The sequence below is a fragment of the Harpia harpyja genome, chromosome 24 (assembly GCF_026419915.1).
Source record: "Harpia harpyja isolate bHarHar1 chromosome 24, bHarHar1 primary haplotype, whole genome shotgun sequence".
Lineage (NCBI taxonomy): Eukaryota > Metazoa > Chordata > Aves > Accipitriformes > Accipitridae > Harpia > Harpia harpyja.
The window spans coordinates 848,252-870,284 of NC_068963.1; the positions used below are offsets into that span (position 1 = coordinate 848,252).

Genomic DNA, 22,033 nt, shown 5'->3' on the forward strand with positions numbered 1-22,033 from the left:
AGAATTTTTTTGTGATTTGTTGCTTTCCAAAAAGCAAGGTGCTTTGTGCCTGTCAGCACAACATAAACACTTTAATCCCAATGAAGCAAAGAGCAAAGGTCTTCAGCTCAATATTGACATCGGGTGTCTCCAAGTTAGCTGGCCAACTCAAGCTAGTTTTATGGGAAGGAGAGATGACTGCGTCTTCTCGTCCACCTCCCCCAGACCAGTTCACCTCATTCCAAAGCAGGTCTAAAGCAGTTCATATCATCATGCTTTTGGGAGGTGCCCTAGTTTAGTGTGGCTCTGGGGAGGGCAGAAATGAGGTGAAGCTGGTGGTGATCTGACCACAACACAGAGCATCACACAGACTCACAGGAACAGGAAGTTCAGGTACATGTCTTTTTTTTTTTTTTTTTTTTTTTTTAACAGAAGGTGAGAAGAGGCACAAAAATGGTTTAAGGCTTGGAGGGAATGTCTCAGAGGGCCACAAGTTTCAGTCTGTCCTACTTATGAGAGGGCAAGCTATGTGAGGACTTCACGGCAGTACGTGAACACTTCTGGGGGAAGGGTGCTAGCTACCCGAGGCTGTCCAAGCCCATACAGCAAGAGCCAAATGTTTATATACTCTATCCCTACCATCAGCACAAGACAACTTTTGTGTATTAGAGGCAATATCAGCAGAAGAGGATGAATTGGCATGGGAACTGTATGACCTATTGGGCAGGGAAGGGATGCTAATGTGAGACGGTGCAAGGATTCAAGTTGACTTCAAGTGCCCAACAGTGTTCTGCAAATATTCCCTCCACCCCTGAGAGAAGATGCCTGGAAACTTGTCTTGTGGCAGGAATTGTGGCCAGTGGGACCATGTGCAGGCAAGCACAGAGGTACCCAAATTAGTCACAACATGACCTAAAGTTCCTTCTATAGTCAGGGGAGTGAGAGGCATCTGAGGTGATTCAGAGGGTAGCTGGACTGTCTTGCCCCATGCAGTTGCCTCTCTCTCTTCATTAACTGAACAGGTTCCCAGGGCAAAGATGCCCCTGATTTGGGCGCATCAGTTTGGTGCTCGCATTTGAGTGTGATAGAACAGAGTCTCAGTTGTTTGCTTCTGTACTGCATGGTCTTTGGACTTCAGACATCACTTTTGTTTGGGTTAAATGAATGTCATACTCGTGTTGGCTGGCAATATCATCTCTCTTCTCCACTCTGGAACAATCTGTGATGTTTAGATCCCACCTGGAAGGAAATGTAAGCAATCCAGATCTGTAAAAGCAGCTTGCTTTAGCCTAACAAGCCACTGAAATTTACTAGTGTGGATATAGTATTTAGTGATATTTAAAAAATGCAAATAGGAAAAATGTCACATGGAGGGATGGGAATCATCCCTCAAAACAGCAAGCTCCAAGTCCACACCTCCAACGACACCCCATGGTACTTGTCTAAGACAAGAAGGTTAGACCGGGAAAGGACAAAGAGCCACCAGCCCCAACATCCAGCCTAGAAGCTTAGTATCGACTAATGCCTAGTAGGACAAGGCATGGATGAAGGTTACCTGAGCATACGATGCCCGCATCTTCTCCATGATTACAATTATGGACTCCCCAAGGCCTCGCTGTACACTCGGAGAGGGCTGATTCTTTACCAGAGCATTTCACATCATCCAGCCAGATACGGCCAAAACCTTGCCCAAAATAAGCTGAACCTGGGGCGGACATGGCCATCCCACAGCCCAGCTGCTGGCACACCACTGCAGCATCCCTCAAGTCCCAGCTGTCATCACAGATCGTCCCCCACTGCTGGCTATGAAGCACCTCGACTCTCCCGGCACAACGAGTGGGGCCATTCACCAGCCGGACTGGAGGCACTTCTGGAGTACCTGCACAAAAAGCAACCAAAAAGGATAAATGCACACAAATACACTGCACCTGACACATTGTAGGGGACGAGTGCTAACCAGGCTGTCCCACGGATGAAGAACAGATGGCTAAAGAGGACACTTTAGGTGTCCATTCAGGGCTACCCCAAAGTCTATGTGGCTCTGCACTGCCTGCAGACTGGCAGAAATGTCCCACTTAGGTCTGGGAGCGGTATTTCAGTCTCCCAGCCAGTAAGACATGCTAATGCATCCCTTCCAAGCAGGCAGGTTTCAGATGGTTTGTTTGAATCGCTGCCAATGCTACGGTGACACGGGACGCTGTGCCTGCTCTGAATAAATAGCAATCTGCTAGGCTGAGCTCTGAAGTAAAAAAGTAATGTAATCTACAGACAAAACCCGTGCAATGGGAGCAATTCAAGAGCCTCCAATTAGGTGTCTTTTCCCATTTGAGATGCGCTGGGGCATCCTTGCCATCCTCCAGCTGTCATGTTGGAAGGGTGTGGGTCTCTTAGCTCCAGGATCACATCAGCCAGCCCCACATAGATGTCTGCATACTGTTAGGTGTCTTATATAGCATTAGGTACCTATGTCCAGGAACATGATGCATGATCAGATAAACTGGGTCACATAAGTGAAGCTTCATAATGTCCATCAGGGAACAGACTGTCCAGTGCCCATATTCCTGAAACTTTCTTTTGGTCTTACACCTTTTACTCCAGTTACTGCAATATTCACCATATGTGTTCTGAATAATTGGCTAGGAGAAAGCAGATTATGGTGATGTATATTAATAGACACTTAACCTTCCTCGAAAACTCTCATGGCCAGTCAAGCCAGCTGAATTGGACAATAAATGCTCTTAAAAAGCATCAGCCAACCCTTTCCTGCACTGAAGCAGTGTGCCAAATCAAGTTAGTCAAAAGAGGAGGTTAAAATTAGGTGTTTAACAAAGGGTCTGTCCTGTCCATAGCTGAGAACCCAGCACTGGGTGACAGCATTTCAACCAGCTCAGCTGCAGGCATGTACTTTGCTATGTTCATGGTAGGGGAGATGACACCGCTTGAAAGAGCACTGAGTTCTCCCAAAGATTCCCAAAGCTTTTCATAGAAGGAAGGAGGGACTCCAGGAAAGCTCTGCTAGCTTCTCACTCAGACATCCCAGAAATGTAGAAAAGAACAGCTAAAAGTTGAGAAACCGGGATGCCTGATTTTAAAGAAAATATTGGAATTGTTTAGGATTGCCCTGAAAGATTGTCAGACTAGGTTTTTGAGCCTGGATAAAGGTCTGCTGGTCTGACCTCATAGCTGACCTTGCTTTGAGCAGGAGACTGGTGTAGAGAACTCCCGTAGTCCCTTTAACCTGAACTATCCTATGAGCCTCCCAATTGCTTTAACAAAGCAAGAGGTTTCTTCAGGACTGCAGATTGCAAGAGACACTGGAGAGAAAACTGAAAAAACACTTAGATACAAGTGCTGCAAAGACACATTCAGTGGTTTCAGGTTTCTAAACTTCTCTATGAATCCTGAAATGGGACATTTTATTGCTTTACCTGATGGCACGAAGTAAATTTCCCAATCAGCCAGACACCAAGACTTGCTGACAACACTGCTTAGTTTTACCTGTGATCTTCATGTAAAAGTGTAGACTTAGTGGTGACTCTGTCTATACGACACCACAAGCCTGTACCTCAGCAGGAATGGGATATTTCTGGGACCTGTCCAGCCCTGGAAAAATCTTGGAGCCTTTAGGAGCTGAGGTATGGAATACAAACCTTGATACAGCTATGAGCCTGGGGCTTGCTGATGGTAACTCCCTAATTCTGAATCAGTGGGGACCGCTGACCATGGCCAGGGCCATGAGTGTTGTATAAATTACACAGCTATGCATTTATACACCATGGTGATTAATAGCACACACTAGGAGCATCATGAGCTCAGAGAAGACCTTCTGTTGAGGATGAAGACATTTCCCCAGCACAATTCCCCAACTCCATCAAGACTGAGACACAGACAGGGGTTACCTGAGCACACAACACCAGCATCTTCTCCATGCTTGCAGTTATGGGACCCCCAAGGCTGGGCCTTACACTCAGAGAGGGCAGCTTCGTTCCCTGCACAATTCACATTGTCCAGCCAGATGGGGTCAGGCCCTTGCCCAAAATGAGCTGAACCCGGGGCTGACAGCGCTGCCCCACAGCCCAGCTGCCTGCACACAACGCTGGCTTCAGCTGTATCCCAGTCGTCATCACAGATGGTTCCCCACTGCTGCTCATGAAACACCTCGACTCTCCCAGCACAACGATTCAGACCGTTCACGAGCCGGAGGGGAGGTGGTTCCGTAACACCTGGACCAAAACATAATTGCAAAGTATTTGGGGAGCCTTGCATGCTTCAGAGCTTTGTGCAGAGGGCAAAAACCCCTCCTTACAGGTGTCTTGTGCCAAAAAAAGCTGTAGACGTGGATGTTGATCACCAGAGCATCAGTCAGCGTTGCTGCCTTGATGAGGTGGCACTGTCTCAGAGCCCATTTGTACCTGCGGCAGATTACTGCTGGCGAGAGCTTCAAGGAGCTGAACTCTTGGCTCGGGGCCCCAGGGTAAGCTGCAGATTCCACCAGTGCCATCACTGGCTACACAGCACTCCCATTTTCTGCAGAGGTCAAGGATAGCCAGGGCAGCCTGTCCCCCTTGTTTTTCCTCCCCAGATCACCTTCCCAGGAATATTCCCCAGTAACTGTGGCACAGGTCTCTGTCACGATGCTGCGCCACTGTGATTTGGAGTGGAGAGTGCCCTTTACCTCATTACTCAACACAACCCTCCCACACATCACCCACTGATGACACCCCACAGCACCTGGGCCTGCCTTCTCCCCACTTAGCCCATACTGCAGGTGGGATTTTAGCTACTAAATACACATGCCCATTTTGGGAGCCAGTTTATTCTGCCTGGTTTGCAGCTGATGCTCTAGAGGAGCACTGGGTCCTCTCTTGTATTCCCAAGCACTGTACAGGTGTCTTGGATCCCCTAAGAAATCTAAAATAGGATTGGATTCACTCCTTCTGTATCTCATCTAAAAGCAATATCATGGTAAAACGTGTCCCCCAGGGCCACAGGCACCTCTTCTTGAAACATAGTCCCCATGCACCCCACATTACATGGCATAACAGTACCTGAGCAGACCACACCAGCATCTTCTCTGTGGTTACAGTTGTGCTCTCCCCAAGACCTTGCCTGGCAATCAGAGAGGGCATTTTCAGCCCCTGCACAGTTCACATCATCCAGCCAAATTCCCCTGGTTCCTTGTCCAAACTGAGCAGAGCCGGGGGCTGAGACGGCTGTCCCACAGCCCAGCTGCCTGCACACCACTTGAGCATCTGTCAAATCCCAGCTGTCATCGCAGACGGTTCCCCACTGCTGCTCATGAAACACCTCGACTCTACCAGAGCAGATATTTGAACCATTCACTAGTCGGATCGGGGCTGGTTCTGGAACACCTGAACCAAAAAGGTAAGACCAGGTAAGTTTTATTCTGGCAAACAGGTTCCTGCTAGCCACGTCAGCAAACACAGTGTGTACCCATTGGCTTAGTATGACCTACAGGGACAAGCAGCATGGAGAAAGAAAGTTCAGTGTCATTGTTTTCCCTCTTCTTGCCCCAAAAGTCAAGGAAAGATGCTGTCCAAAACTGAAGAAAGGAGATGTATTGATGGATCTCACCCCCAAAATCTGAAGTCCTTAAAGCCTTCTTTCCCCCTCTGTCTTTGACTAGAAAGACACCTGCGCCCAGACAGCAAGTGCAAGAAACCCCACAGACTAAGGCAAAGGAATTAGCAAGAAAGACCTCTTTAGGGAACACGGCAAGAAAACTGGGGTATGATTCACCTCAGCTAGACTTGGAGCCCTTAAGCATAAACTTCCAGGGGCTGATTGGCTTCCCTGAGCGCTGGTACCTGGTGCCATCTGAGATGCCCAGGGAATCCCAGACATCCCGATGGGATTTGGAGACTTGATGCAGGACTCAAGGGAGATTGGTGCCCTTCTGGACCTGCAATTAGAGACTGGGTGGGATATAGTGGGACATCTCAGATGACAATAGACACCTATGTTTAGGCAGCTGAACGTCACTTTTACAACTCTGCTGAGGACCCTCAGTACCCTTTATAGTGAATGGAAGGAAAGGAGCACTGTTGGGTTGCAATTTCTTTAATCTGCTTTGGGCATCTGCATCAGGATGGGCCAAATCCTGCCATTGACTGCACTGACTCAGTCCTCACTGGCTACAAAGGGACATCAGGATGTTTAATTCGGAGACAGGCATCTGTGTTTCATCAGTGAATCCACAGGGTGTTTTCAAGATGTGGGCAAGCAACCAGATGAAAACAGTTTGTCTCCTGCAAGGGCAAGGCAAAAGTTCACCACTTCTGGAAGGTAAAATGATCATATAGAGGATGAAGAAGAATGAATTAAGCAACCAGTCTTCTCGGAGGGATTTAAGGGATATAGAGGAGTGAGAGTGACACACCACCATATCAGGCTGTTCTGAGAAAGACATGAACACATATAAATGGGAGTGCTACGAGTTATACAAACCAAGCCTTCAGAGCTACTCAGCACTGGCAAAGCCTCAGCTGGCATAACAGACTAAAAGAAATATGCCCAACAGTTAAGGAGAAACCAGAGAAGAATGACAGGAATGAGGAGAAGCTTAAAAAAGTGTCCCAAGAGGGAACTGGGAAGAGGCTGAGGAAACAGAAAAGGGATGTAACAGTCTTAACAAAAGGCAGATGCAAAGAATAAATGGTAGTTATGCCCTGCAAAGAGGCAAGAGGCTGTAGAATAAATTCCAGGTAATGACAATGAGCTCAAGGTTTCCTTCTAGTGGCAACAAAGTGCAGTGCTGCAACACTTGGAGGAAATTTGTATCAACTGTGGAGGTTTCAGAGAAAAAGCTAGAAAAACATTGGTGAAAAAAGGTGTCATGAAAGTGGTTCTACCAAGTGAGGGAGGAGGAGAGGTAGAGTAAGAGGATTTCTGCAAAATTTTTTAATATTCTTATCTGGAAGAGGAAAGAGAGAGGAAAATGGGGAGCATATCTTGATTTTTCAAATGGCCTATGTTCATTGGGGTTGTCACTGGCAGCAGTAGAAGAGTCCAAGTGACCCTACACCCTCTCTAACAGGGCAAATCACACCAGTCCTGCAATGCCACCAGGTTTGCTGGTAACTCATGTGGGAAAGAGTCCCAAATTTAAATTCTTCTGCACAGCCAGCAGCAGGCTGGACTGCAGCACCACAATGTTATGATTAGCTTTTGAATGGGAAGGAGAGGGGTACACAGGTGGATTCACCCACATCCCTGTTTGAAGCACTATCTCTGCACATACTATGGTTTTAGAGTCACAAGACAGGAAGAGGGTACCCTATGGCATTTCAAACATCCCTCCACATACCACAGAAGTCAAGCAAGTGGTGACACAAGTGAGACTTACCCAAGCACACAACACCAGCATCTTCTCCGTGCCTACAGTTATGGACTCCCCATAGAGTGGTTTTACATTTGGAGAGGGCATTTTCACTCCCTGTGCAGTTCACGTCATCCAGCCAGATAGGGCCAGATCCTTCTCCAAAATAAGCAGAGGCTGCAATGGATAGTGCTCTCCCACAGCCCAGCTGTCGGCAAACAACTTCAGCATTGCTTATATCCCAGTAGTCATCACATACCGTTCCCCACTGCTGGCCATAAAAAACTTCAACTCTCCCACTGCAACGATTTGGTCCATTCACTAACCTCAGTGGAGCTATTCTTGGTACATCTGAAGAAAAAAACAAGGGCAGGGATAGATATACATTAAGTTGCCATTTGACTGATTAAAAATAAGATAAAATCTATGTGAGCCTAAAGACATTGAGGATGCATTTATCCAGTTTCCTAATGTTGGGATATCTTCTCCAGTTCTTGTATTCAGAGTTAAGTGGACAACAGACTGTGTACCATATTCTGCAGTATATAAGTAAGAAATCCAAGTCAAGGAAAGCACGCAGCTTCTGTTTACAAGAACAGCTACACACACGCCAAAAAGAAAAACAAAAAACAGAGGAATTTTTAAGAGATCTCCACTATGATGAAAGAGACCTCACGACCCAGATTCAGGGCACTTCAAGATAGCCTGCTGCTGGGGTGGTACATAAATACCCCTCTTGGTAATAGCAAACCTTCCCTGTCATGCAGACGGACACAGACGGTGGTTACCTGAGCACACAACACCAGCATCTTCTCCATGCTTGCAGTTATGGGACCCCCAAGGCTGGGCCTTACACTCAGAGAGGGCAGCTTCGTTCCCTGCACAATTCACATTGTCCAGCCAGATGGGGTCAGGCCCTTGCCCAAAATGAGCTGAACCCGGGGCTGACAGCGCTGCCCCACAGCCCAGCTGCCTGCACACAACGCTGGCTTCAGCTGTATCCCAGTCGTCATCACAGATGGTTCCCCACTGCTGCTCATGAAACACCTCGACTCTCCCAGCGCAATGAGTCGGACCGTTCACGAGCCGGATGGGAGGTGGTTCCGTAACACCTGGACCGAAACACAATTGCAAAGTGTTTGGGGAGCCTTGCATGCTTCAGAGCTCTGTGCAGAGGGCAAAAATCCCTCCTTTCAGGGATCTGGAAGCCAACAGGGCTTGGGTCCATGATCTCTAAACTGGCACTAGATGTCTATGGCCTCACAGCTTGATCCCACATTCCTTGACTGGAGCTTTTGCAATAAATCAATCACCTGCAGAGTGATCATAAATGAGTACCCAGGTTACTTCCCTAACAGCAGAGCACTGAAATAGGGAGGAGAGAACGGAGCACTGGTGGAAACAGTGCATTTGAGAGTGCTGAGTCCTCACTTGTGAGCCTCTACAAGCCTGGCCATCAGGACTGGCTAACAAAGTTGGCAGCACCCTAGTCCCGATGAGATGTCCAGGGCCGTTGGCACTCTTCCTACAAATACAGGCCATCCCTCATACCCCACATTTCATGACATGCATTAGTGGTACCTGAGCATTCCACACCAGCATCCTCTCCGTGGTTACAGTTGTGGTCTCCCCAAGGCTTGGCCCGGCACTCATGGAGGATGGTTTCAGCCCCAGCACAGTTCACATCATCCAGCCAAATTTGGCCGGTTCCTTGTCCAAACCGAGCAGAGCCAGGGGCTGAGACGGCTGTCCCACAGCCCAGCTGCCTGCACACCACTTGAGCATCTGTCAAATCCCAGCTGTCATCGCAGACGGTTCCCCACTGCTGCTTATGAAACACCTCAACTCTACCAGCGCAGTTGCTCGAACCGTTCACCAGGCGGACTGGAAGCAGCTCAGCAAACCCTGTGTTGAGAAAAATGAAGACCTCAATTCTCTGTTGTGTTTTGGTCTGTGCTGACAGGGTAGAGCACTGCACTGTGCTGCTCACTTCTGGGTTACATCAGTCTGGCATAGACAGACATTGCTCATTTTTTCATATCAGCTCAGTAGACCCTTGCAGCAATTTCAGTCTCTTAGAGCGGTGGTTCCGTGGACATGTCTTGTTGACTAGCACCTACTAAAATCAGCCAGCTCTGTCTGAAATGTCATCAGAAGATGACAGTTATGCCTGCAGCCTGTTATTGTGGTGGATGAGGCTAGGGGGAGTATCACTGGGCTGGCTAGCTGAGTTGGGAAGGGACAGGGACCTGTGGTCTAACACTGGTCCAGGAGCACCAGGTTGCCTTATGGTCTAGGCTGTGTTAAGGACTCTTAGCATCTGGAATCAGAATTCTGGTAAAGCAGAAAGTGTTCATTGAGGACTGCTAATATCAGATGCTGAAATTTTCTAGCTCTGGTGTTGGTGAACATCAGGTATCTGGTGCTGGGGACTATGAGACAGGCCAGACAAATCTCACTGGAGGTGCCTGTTTTCTTCACAGGTGTGAGGTTAACCCACACTGTTAGATTTATCATCTGCATTTTTCACATCTAAGGTCTGAGATATGAATCCCTCCTCCCCAGACTACGCAACTGCTGATGGGAACTGCTCAGGACTGGCTGGCCAGAGCAGTGGACTGGAAGACCTACAGGCATCCCTGACAGATGTATTTTTGTGAATCTGTGTGAAGGAAGAGGAACAAGAGAAAGAATGATGGTAGAGACCCAGAGCTGCCAGCCGTGGATGGCCTGGGCAGTAGCTGACTTAACCAGCAGAAGATCCCTCCTACTCCACATGCTCTTTTCTGTTGCACTATGAGAAAGTGCAAAATTATTGAGTTGAAGAGTAGCTGAGCTGAGAAAACACCCCAAAATGAGTGTTTCTTCTGTCTGCTATAGCAAACTGGCCTCCAGAAGCAATTCGTGAAAAAGGTTTCAATGAGGAAAGAGAGGTCAGAATTGTCTATAGGTTTAGACACATCTTTTTCCGAAGCACTTTTGAAGCACTCCGTGTCACTTTCTTTGGAAGACCTATTTGTCCTGAAGGACCTGGGCCTCAGGATCTGTCGGAAAGGGTCACCCACTAACAACTTCCCCCATGACATGCCATGACTGATGGGTACCTGTACAAACCACGCTGGCATCTTCTCCATGCCCACAGTTATGGCTTCCCCAAGAAGGGTCTCTGCACTGGGAGAGAGCAGCTTCTGTCCCTGTGCAGCTGACATCATCCAGCCAAATGGGACCAGATCCTTGCCCAAAGTAAGCCCCGTGGGGAGCCGACAAGGCCTGCCCACAGCCCAGCTGCTTGCACACCACTTCTGCCTCGACCAAGTCCCAGCCATCGTCACACACAGTTCCCCAGCGCTGGCCATAAAACACCTCGACTCTCCCAGAGCAGTGGGTCAACCCATCCATTAATCGAAGTGGGGCAGGTTCTGCAAAGCCTACAGGGAAAAAAAAGGAAAAAAAAAAAAAATCAGGAAAGTAGCTGGTGCCGAGTCTGGTGTGTCTGTCCTCCACTTGGCAATGAACATAGCATCTCTCACAGTTTTGCATGGGAAAACATTGCATAAAGAGGCAACACAAGCACTTCCTCCACCATCACAGCGTTCAGTGTTCACCAATGGATTTTACAAGCTTAAATATACTTGGGATTGAAGAGGGCAAGCCCCACCCTTGCTTAAATGTGGATGTCCAGTGCTTTTAAGATGCTCTAGCCTCTGTCTGCCATTGCAAGGGGTTTCAGGTCTGCTGTGTGTCTTGCTGCCAGCCCCTTATAGATGTCTTGTGAACCTTAACAGGCCCCAGAAATTGCTAGATACGTAGAGGTGCCAGAATCACTCTCCTACTCTCTCTTCAACCTCAAGTTAATGCTGTTTTTATCCACAAGTCAATGAACAAAATGTGGATTTCACAATATATGAAGTCCCTACAAACTTTGCAAAAGTCTGTATGTGGCTACAGAAGAAAGACACTAATTAGTACCTCGTTACAGGAAAGGCAGATGGAAACCAACTCTTCTCCTTCCAATGTTGTCCAAGCAATCAGCGTATTCATAATAACTGGCCCACCAGCAAAGGCCTAATGGTAAAGCAGCTGTGGTATATGCCGCCTCTTGCTTGACCAGACAGCTGGTGAACTGGGAAGGAGTAGGTGGCTCTGGGAATCATGACGGGAGACTTGGAGGTGTAACCTCGGGGCTCTGGTTACATGGGAGGAACTGATACTAATACACTGGGAGGGACAATGTGGGACATGGGAAGAACCTCACTTATTGCAAGAGTTTTTGGGGAACTTCAGAAGGAACTAAGTCTACTGGCATGAGGGTGGGATGGTGGGGCTGCCAAAGCCACTGATCTCTGCAGTGAGAGAGGACGCTCTACCGAGGCATCCACTGGCCATGTGTGTGGGGAGCCCTACAAATAATTCCTGCAGCACCGCTGTCTTTTACCAGTGGCTCCTGTGGTGGATTTTAATTAAGAAGAGGCAAGACCACTTTAGGGCTTAACAGTATGAATCACTTTTTATCTTACAGTTCTCTTGAGTGTTGGGGTCAGCGCTGCTCCAAAGGGAACAGGGCCTCCTACAGCACTTCCAGCATCTCTCCACACCCCACAAAACCCACTCGTGTCACGCAGAGTGGCATTTACCTGAGCACACAACACCAGCATCTTCTCCATGCACACAGTTATGGCTTCCCCAAGGTTTTGCACTGCATTCAGAGAGGGCAGCTTCGGTACCTTTGCAGTTCACATCATCAAGCCAAATGGGGTCAGGCCCTCGCCCAAAGTAAGCTGAGGAAGGAGCAGATAGAGCGGTCCCACAGCCCAGCTGCTGGCATACGACTTCAGCATCAATTATATCCCAGTTGTCATCACAGACAGTTCCCCATTGCTGGCCATAAAGCACCTCCACTCTTCCAGCACAGCGACTTGAGCCATTCACTAATCGCAGCTTAACTGGTTTTTTACTTTCTGCATTAAAAAAAGGAAAAAAACAACAAGAACATGATATGGGATTGCATATGGAAAGATTGCCTAGAGATCAAAGGCAAGGAAAGATCTCCACTAGCAGTGCCCAGGACTGTTCAAGGTAAAGGCTGATGAGGATCAAGTTCTGTATCTTCCTCTGTGGTTTCAGAGTTCAGAATTAGAGAGATAAACAGCATAGATTAGGAATCCCTTATGAAATAGGACTGTGCAATTCCCACTGTGATGTTACTCCAGGGGTGGGGACTCGCTACAGGTCAAGGCACCCACATGTGTTGTAGACCTTTTGGTGTCTTCATGTGAGATGGATCCTGAAATTCTAGTTAGTCAATGACATCTCTGGAGCTGCTCAGCTGGCCGAACATTGGCATATGATTCAATTGCCCAAATAAGCGTCCAGCAGCATTTGTGATGCCATAGATATTCCCCTTTAGAGTCTCCCTTAGGGCCTGTATCTTATCTGCCAGGTTGTGAGATGACCCAGGGCATCTCTAATTGCACTTGGCAACTCTGTGTGGAGAGCTGACTCCACCCTAGGTTTCCATTGCTTGCAACAGGAAGACACCCAGCCCTAGTGGTGACACCTGCATTTAGACATACATATGTCTGGGTCTTAATATGGCCCTGAATCCCATTCCAGATCCAAGTAGGGGATTTCCAGTTTGGAAATTTGGTTTGTTGTTCAGGGCTGAGTGGAGCAGCATTTGGGAAATACTGACCTGAAAGAGGGCAATGGACAGCCCGTCAACCTCCCAATCCCCTTTCTACCTCCTGGGGTTCATGGCCCGCTTGATTAAGCTTTACTCCCCAGTTAACTATGATGTAGAGGGGTAGGGCACACCTTCAAGCTTTCCCCAACCAATTCCTGGAGCTCAGCATTCATTAGCATCATGCTGTGACATCCAAGTTAGGACTGGCTCAGAGACAAGTGACCCACAATTGGATCTGTCATCCCAGTCCCAGTCTGGAGAATAAACACATCCATAAGGAGAGAGTATTGTCACAAAATACAAACGGAAAGAGGCCACATAAATGCTCAACTTCCCTGGCATATTTCAGCCATGAAATATGTGCATGGAAAGCATGTGCGTCCCGGTGGAGATTCTTCAGTCTCCTTACCTGTTAAATTCATGGTGATGGCATAAGAGGCAAGAATAATGTAGATTGGGGGAAAAAAACTATGATCTCTGTTCTGCCCCAGTAACAGGATGAGCACAAACACCACTGCCCCCCCCCCACACTGTTTAACTGAGCTGGACAACGTTGTCCTTGGCATGGTACAGGCCACTGCCTGAAGCAGCCATCCCCATCCTGAGCCCTGAGGGTAGCACTGATGGAGAAATAAAATTTTGCAAACAGGCTTAAAAACATCCCTCTACACAGCACAGCCTCCTGAGGTCACAAGGGGAGGGGTGGAAACATGAGTTACCTGAGCACACAACGCCTGCGTCTTCTTCGTGATTGCAGTTATGCTCTCCCCAGGGTCTGGTCCTGCAGGCAGTAAGGTCCGCTTCTGTACCGGTGCAGTTCATGTCATCCAGCCAGATACGACCAGTTCCTTGACCAAAGTGAGCCGAGCCAGGGGCTGACAGTGCGTCCCCACAGTCCAACTGCCTGCATACGACCATGGCATCGGACAGATCCCAGCTATCATCACACACGGTTCCCCACTGCTGTTCCCAAAGCACCTCGAGCCGCCCCGCGCAGCGGCTGGGGCCACTTGCAAGCCTGATGGGAGCTGAGTTGGCAACACCTGAATCCCAAAAGAAGCCAAGGTGGAAAATGGGCATAAGCCAGGTTTTGGCTGATAGTGGAGAACGTAACATCCTGCTCTTGCAGGAATAATGCCATTTTGGGTCTGTCTGGAGAAGGATTGCTGAAATGCTCACCACTTTTTTTCCAGCAGGAACATTATAAGAAAAGCTTGATGGCTAATTAGTGGTGTAAATTTCTTGCACAGATGGTGTTAGGACCTCTAACACATCGCTGCATCTCTATAAGCAGCTGCAAGATCTTAGTCACCTACAACAGATCCGATCATGGGATTCCTACTAATATGTCTCTGCCAGACACACGCCAGATATTCAAAACCTTGAATGAGAACCAATCATTGCCAGCCATGCAACAGTCCCAACATGCCCTCCAACATGGTGTGTGACAGCTCCACACCACGGAGACCCTAGACTACCCTGCACGGAAGACGAGAGGAAAACCTCAGATTATGGTCCTTAGGAAGATGGTGGAGGTCCCGGAGTATATGCCTCCACACAACCTGAGCTACTGTGGCACCATGGGGCTGAGATCATCCCTCCCCACCCTCACTGTGCAGCTCCCTGCTCCATGCACAAGACTGTGGCCATTCCTCCTGAGTTCTGCCACTCTCCCTGTATTGTGCAAGTTATCGAAGGAAGCTTTCAGGTCACTTCTCTGGGGACAAATTAGGGTATCCACATCCTTGTCCAAGATGCTTGTCAGAACTTTGCTATCCAGAGCTTGCTCACCTGGTGCCATGTGGAGCGTAGTTTGTTCACCTAAATGAAGGTTTCTAGTGCCATTTGTAGGCCTGCAGCCTCCAGAGCAGTAGTTGGAGTCCAGGACTGAGAAACTAGGGCAACTCCAATGGCTCTAGGCACCTACACTGAGGCAACTACCTACAGTCCATAGGGTAGGATTCACCTCCCAGCTGCTGACAGTTGCAGTGTTGTCCGTGCTAAACAACTGGACTCCCATACAATGCAGAAAAGAAGGTATTTCCAATCAACATCCATCCATAAGGGAGGAAGACTTGAGGTGGAGAAAGGCCTCTTTCCCGTTATGGGTATAAGGAAAATCCAGGCTACTGTTGGGATCTAAGCCTGGCAGAAGATGCCAAAGATCCCTCCTTACTCAGAAAGGCCCTGTCAGATGCTTAAACTGTGTCTACATCTTTCATCCTGGGTGCTGCTCCCCACAGCCTTTATAAGCTTATATCAGAGGCTTTAGAGCAAGGGCTGCCATCTAAGGCTTGCCAGGTCCACCCTTCTATGCTGCTGGAAAGCACGGATATTTTTCTAACAAGCTTCAAATTCCGAGATCATCCTCCTTCATCATTTGCAGATCTGGCACAGCCTTTACTTCATCCTAGCCCCTGAAACAGCCTCAACTTGTAACAGATTTTGTTAAAAACCAACAACATCACTGTCTTAGGATAATCCTTATCCAATTGTTTTACTACTTTTTTAGTTTAAATTATTGGATTATGCTGATCTGCAGGACACAAATGCAGCTGCACTAAGCACTGACTCTGACAGGGAGGCAACAGAGGTCTGCTATGCTTATTCACTCTTAGGTCCTGGCTCCAACACAGACTGTGACTCTAGGGTGGAGGAAAAAAACAGGACTACATTCTGGATTACACAGATCAGTCAAAGGAAGCTCTGTCTTTATGCTTGCATTTGTTTGTTCCCAGGGTTTGCCTCTGTATGTTTGCATTGTTAATGCCTCTAAATCTCTAGGTGACCTTCAGAAGCCAAATTATCAGCTCTACTACAGTCTTCTTTTGTCTCAGAAACGTCAAGCCCTTTTCCAGTGCCAGGGGTTAAAACTCAAGCTTTCTGGATCTTCAGTCACTTACTCCAGCCACAAAACCCATTTCCTTGCCAAGGCTGGGGATACAAGAGGGGTCAATCCATCACGAGTCCCATTTATCGGGCCGTATCCAGAACCCTGTTCTCCAGGAGCAAAGGAGAAAACTTACCCCAAAGACATGCCAAGAGGAAGAGCACAGTTTCCATCCTGGTTCCAGCAAAGGCAGCCAGGCTCCCACTGTGGGTATCCCTGGGTGGGAGAAGATTTCCCAGTGGTCCCATGGTACCAGCAAAGACCTTATACAATCCAGCTCCTGAAGACCTGGTTGGCAGGATAGAGCAGGAGGATCGTCCTTCTGGAGAGACAGACTCAGTGGCTGGCTGGGGAAGCAGGAGAGAAGACAGTAGGGACCAAGATGGGAGGTAGATGACAAATATTTCTTACCCTGACTCCTCCCCTTAATTGGCCTCTCCCCCTTCACCCTCCAATACTGGCCCCCTCCCTCCTGTTCCTTGCATCTCCCTATGCTACTTCCCTCCTCCCATGCTCTTCTGTTCATCAACATATTAAGGAAAAATAGTCCCTGCTAGAAAGCACTGTATCTTTCTTCCTCTGTTGTTTTGGCAAAAAGTAAACCATTTCTGGCACTTCTAAAACTGCCATTCTCCTGGCAGGACTAGCTTGTGAACAGGCAGTGCCCTAGGAAGTCTTCTTGGAGAAGGCAGGAGTGATCTCTGTGTCTGCCTGTTCCTCTGACTCTTAAATGCTCTCTAGGAATGGGGAGCATATGGAAAACAAGAAAACACTTTTTTTTTACTGTGAGGGTGCTCAAACACAGGAACAGGCTGCCCACAGTGGTTATAGAGTCTCCATCCTTGGAGATATCCAAAACCTGACTTAGTATTGTCCATGACAACCTGCTCTAGCTGACCCTGCTTGAGCAGGGGGCTGGACAAGATAAGGAAGAAGAGGTCCCTTCCTACCTCATCGACTCTGTGGAATAACTCCTGCCTGAACTGGGGGACAGCGAAACACAGTCTCCATATAGTGGTGACGGGGAAGGGTGTCTTAGGAACTGGATGGGGCCACATTCATGAAGTCACTGTAAACCACTTGCAATAATGAGAACTTCAGGATCAAAGTGTGCAACGAGAGATATTGTCCCAGGACAGGGACACAGCATGTGCAAGTAAGAGGTTGAAGTAGGGAGCAGAAGATAAACATGGCCCCTGGAGATATGGCTTGCAAGGAGTCTGCTTAATGTCAGCTTGGATAAATAACACTGGTGAACCTACACTTCTGATATTTAATACTGGTGATTAAAATAATGTTTGTTTTCAGAAAAACTTTAAGTTAGCCTGCGGTTTGTTTATTTTCAGGACTAAGTCTTCCCTTAGAGAAGTGTTTTTCACTGGTGCACTCCTGGGAAAAAGCAGACTTTCTGAGACCTACAGTGCCAAACTCTCAGTCACCAGTTCATATTCAGCCTGATGAAGATGCTTTCTATGCCATGGACCAGTTGTTCTCATGGACACAGATTATGGATGAATTCTTGGACATCTGTGATGGTATGATTGGCCTTGAATCTAGGAGATGTCCAGGATGAACATTCGGAGTCATGAGGAACAATATAAGGTGCAGGGCTTGTCTGATTGCCTGGTTATCTGTCCTACCCCTGTCAAGAAGCTTTTGGCTTTTTCATCTTTACTGCTGACCTTCAAGTGATCCTAAGCTTCTATTTCATCATCCTTTGCTTTCTCTTCTTCAGAAGAAACAAACTCAACTCTTTTGGCTTCTCCTTATTGATCATGTGCTCTAGGTCCCTGGCCACCTTGGTAGCTCTTACCTTTGAGCCAAACCATGGCACTGACCAAGGCCAAATGCAGAAACCCTTTAGATCATACCAGATACTCAGGTTGTTTAATTTATTTGGTCTTTCATACTTCTTCCCACCCCCCACCCCCCCACATTATGCAAGTGTGGAAGACTCCTAGATGGAAGAGGAAGCACATTTTGAGTCATATTTGCACGGTAAAAGTATCAAGAGGTGAATCTTACTGAATCACATGCCATGAAGAAAATTGAGCCAGCAACTGAAAGGAACAGAGCAGGCTGCAAGAGGGACAGAGACCATATGCCAAGAGGAGAGACCCCATGAGATATCAGAGCAACAATGAACAAATCTTATCTGCTGTGGATAAAATATCAGCAACACCTTCTATGCCTTTGAAGGGAGCCACTGAGTCCTCATGGCAGGATCTTTGTCAGAGGTGCCAATTAGTCTCCCTGCTCTGCCTTCATATTTCACATTTTCAATTGAGATATGTCTTTCTCAAGTAGCCGTTGTTCCTTCAGCCTACTATTTACCATTTGCTTCAACTTCAATTGGCTTTGTAGTTCCTTGTTTACCCTTCAATCCTATTCCTATTGACCTTTAATATAACCCTATATATCTTCTTTGTCCCCACTTACTGGAAACAATAGGCCTTTGGCCAAGTAGTGGAGCAGCTCTGCATTCCTCTGCTCCTACATCTCCCTCTGCTTTTGAAAACATTCTGCCTTGGCTTATTTCCCCTCCCTGGATTTGGAGGAAGGGAGTCTGCTGCATTGCTCTTTCCTGAAGTCTTCTCAGAAGCATGTAACATAATTTGTTCATGCAAAGCCGTGCTGCAGCATTGACATAAATCTGTGGCGTTAACAGGATGGGAAGGAAAGGAACATTGTGCTAGGTGCGGGATAAGCCACGTGTGGCTTGAATGCAAGTGTTTGAACAGGGCAGACAGACATTTGGAGCACAGCATGTGAGTGAAGGCATTTGACTATAGATTATTAGAACAGAGCTGTTCTCTAAAGGAATAAAAGACAGGAGCTAAGGGCAGCCACCACACAGGCAAACCAATGAGCTCACCCACAGGGAACAGTCCCACAGCACCAGAAGAGCAGAGAAGGATAATGAGAGCAATGGGACCTCCCAACAGTACAATAATCATCAGGTGAAGACAAGGTAATGAGCCAGCACCAAGGTCAATCCAGGGCAAAAATCCTGAGCAACAGCTCAGGAACAAGGCTGGAAACAGGCATACCCACATCAGAGCTCAAGTAAGGGTTGAATTTTCAATGCTGAGCTTAAATGGAGCCCCTGGCCAGAGGGTGTGGGTGTTGGCTCCAGGCTCAAACAATTAAGCCCTATTGATGCACTCAGCATCCTGACAATAAAAGAGGGAAAAAAAATTGGTCCTAATTTTAGTGGGTTTAGAGAATATCTTGCAGTTTTATATCTCTCCTTTTATGTCTTAGCTCCTGACCTGGTGTTCATTGGGCAGAATGTGTTGGCCATGAGCGGGTGTGCAATAAAGGTGGCCTGGTCTTCACTGCCAACAGGGCCAGTAGAATTCCTTTTAGTCAGGTCATCTTCTAGCTGTGACATTGCTCAAGACTTCAACATGGATTTGTCAACCCCACTGGCAAGGAGGGAAGGCATTGCTGCCTGCCCCAGGACAACTTTCCCTCTCTGGACAGTGTCTTGCCAAGCCTGGAGCCATCCCCCAGTGTCTCTGGCTGCCTCTATCAGGAATTAAGGCTCTCATTAATTACAAGCAGTACTTTGGCAGCTGCACCACTGCAAGGAGCTGGCCTTCCCTGCAAGCTCTGTGGAGGCTCAGGGGTACACAAACCACAGAGCTATCTCTTGGCCAAGGTCCACAAAGGTTCTTCCCCTTCTTTGATTCCCCAGAGCCACTTTGTGGGGACGATCATCTAAATCTTGTAGAAGGCTGATTGTCCGAGGTGCTTTTGGCTGTGGTCCTCAGGGAGATTCCATCCTGCACTATACCTTTTCAGCACAAGGACGAGGCTGTGCTTCAGAGTAGTTGGGGTTTCTCTTGTCCATGTTCAGTCACCTGAAAGTCAGTGTCCAGACAGGTTAGACGATTAGATTAGATTAGATTAGATTAATCTAGGCTCCTGTGACAGCCAGTGGAAAGAGTTGAGTCTCGGCTGATGCATACCAATCTCATCCTAGGGCTGGTGTCCAGAGCAGCAGAGGGTCGAACTGGGGCTGGAGTCTCTGCCTAAAGACTCTTGGTGTGACACCCAGCTCTCATCAACAGCCAGGCAAGAGGTACACTACTGAACAAAACTGCTGAAAATGTGATGAGTTGCAAGCAGCACAGCATTTTTATTCTTGCCTGCTGGTCAGGGCCAGACCATGAAGAAGCATTGCTGTCTCTGAACTTCAGGCAGGCACCAGACAAAATTAACCCCAGGACTGCTGTCAGTCCTGCAGACATTAATGGCAGCAATGAAATGCCACGGGAACAGCTATGGGCCTGCTACTGGGGTTGCGCAAAGAAGCGTCTTCAAGGTGGACTGTGTCTGGAGCCTTGTGCAAAGAGGCTATTCCCATTCAGCAGATTTCCCTGAGGATTAACTAGAGGTGGAGGCAAACCCTGGGAGGGAAAGCCTGAGGAAAGACTTGCCAGGACCTGTTTTTCCTGGAAACTCAGGAGAAGGGGACTTTGTGCCCACTGTAGAAGGTCAACAACAAAGAAGAGCTGAAAACAAACAATGATTTCTGCTCCCAGATGCGGCAGTCTGGCAAGATCCCAAGCATTGACCAACAGCTTTGGACAAGGGCAGAACTGCTGACAAGTCATTTACCCATCTGCCTTTTTTTTTTTTTTTAATCTACTTCTAAGGTTTATGGGCTGAGATACCTAATGGTTATCCCCCTTCTCTGTAAATTCCAGTGGCATTCAGACAACATATCCTCTTGGGAGCCTGAAGTGCCTACCCACGTACCGTACCCACTCAGCATGCTCAGTGCCTCTGCCCATTGCCACCAGGTCTGGTCTCATCCCTGATGCACAGGAACGAAGGAAGATACAAGGAAGACATTTTTTATGATGAGGGTGGTGAAGGACTGGCACAGATTGCCCAGAGAGGTGGTAGATGCCCCATCCCTGGAAACATTCAAGGTCAGGTTGGATGGGGCTCTGAGCAACCTTCAATCTAGTTGAAGATGTCCCTGCTCATTGCAGGGGGCTTGGACTAGCTGACCTTGAAAGGTCCCTTCCAACCCAAACCACTCCATGATTCTACGAACCCACAGAGGCTAGGAACCCACAGCAGATAAACAGGGGCAGGGAAGCCCACCTCGTGTGCTGCTGTCTTTGCTCACGAGCACTGAGATTCAGTTCCCGAATGAGACACTTCTCAAGGTGTCTGGGTATTGGTGCCAAGGTGGGGCAGCACCCAGCTGTCCACCTGTGGCCGTCTAGTGACATCTGAGGGGATCTGAGTGTCCACACTCAGCTATCAAATACCACCAATTGCATTTCAGTTCCTTGCAGTGTCCCATTTGCTTTGTGCTGCGGGCTGTAGAAGAAGCAATAGTGGAAGAGGAGAACCACTGACAAAGAGATGCCAAGACAGAAGCAAAGAGAAAAAAATCCCACCTCACTTACCCCAGAGACATGCCAGGAGGACAAGCCTCATGTTGGTGGCAAAGATACCGTGCGCTCCTTGTCTCCACGGGAGAGCAGGGCAGGGAGGAGGCAGGACATGCACCCAAAGCACTGGCTATTTGAGAAGTCCCCCTTGTCACAGCTCCTCCCCTCCACCTCGAAAAACTCCCTCTGCGCCCCGTGGCAGGCACTCAACAAGTATGAAAAGCCAAGCCTCTGCCAGGAAGTGACTCTTGGGCCATGAGCATCGCGTAAGCTGCATGATTGTGAAATTGGGCTGTTTTGGGAATCTGCAGAGCAAACAAGTCCTCTCAGGACAGCCGATTCTGGACCATCAGTGGCAGGGATGGGGGGAGACAGGGGTTTGCAAGTTGCCTTCCATGACCGGCTTCTTGCAGCTGCAGGAATAGGGCATCAGTGCCCAGGCTTAGCTGGGAAAATGGGTATGATCCCATGCCGGTAATGCAGCGTGAGAAGACATAAGAAACCTTTTCCCACTGCTGAAAGCAGCATCTTCCAACAGGGGAAGTTTTTTTTCCAGCTTTTGTCCCTTGTTTGTCCCAAAAGACGGGAAGTCTTTGTGAAATTTGGCTGCAAGCTTTGTGTGTGTTCACAATCCAGTTAATTTTTTGGTTGGTGTGAGACCTCCTCCCGGTCTTAACAAAGCCAGATGTGCATGTGGCAGGATGCTCTGTCCCTGGATGGGACAG

The 22,033-nt window shown here is 48.1% G+C and overlaps 1 protein-coding gene across 2 annotated transcripts; it reads right to left on the minus strand.

Moving 5' to 3' along the window:
* Positions 1 to 42: 42 nt before the first annotated feature.
* On the minus strand, positions 43 to 21,518 carry LOC128135778 (deleted in malignant brain tumors 1 protein-like). Of its 2 annotated transcripts, XM_052774841.1 has the most exons (13): positions 21,324 to 21,517; positions 19,691 to 19,757; positions 16,028 to 16,238; positions 13,721 to 14,044; positions 11,953 to 12,276; positions 10,423 to 10,746; positions 8,900 to 9,223; positions 8,107 to 8,430; positions 7,346 to 7,669; positions 5,028 to 5,351; positions 3,879 to 4,202; positions 1,535 to 1,858; positions 43 to 1,218 (listed from the first exon to the last, which is right to left on the minus strand). In XM_052774841.1, exons 2-13 carry the CDS (start codon positions 19,745 to 19,747, stop codon positions 1,208 to 1,210), a joined length of 3,195 nt encoding a protein of 1,064 aa, XP_052630801.1. In that variant the 5' UTR covers positions 19,748 to 19,757; positions 21,324 to 21,517; the 3' UTR covers positions 43 to 1,207. The 2 variants fall into 2 exon arrangements, with proteins under 2 accessions (XP_052630801.1, XP_052630802.1); XM_052774842.1 differs by lacking the exons at positions 43 to 1,218; positions 1,535 to 1,858 and adding an exon at positions 2,264 to 2,615 and having other exon boundaries at positions 21,324 to 21,518.
* Positions 21,519 to 22,033: the final 515 nt, after the last annotated feature.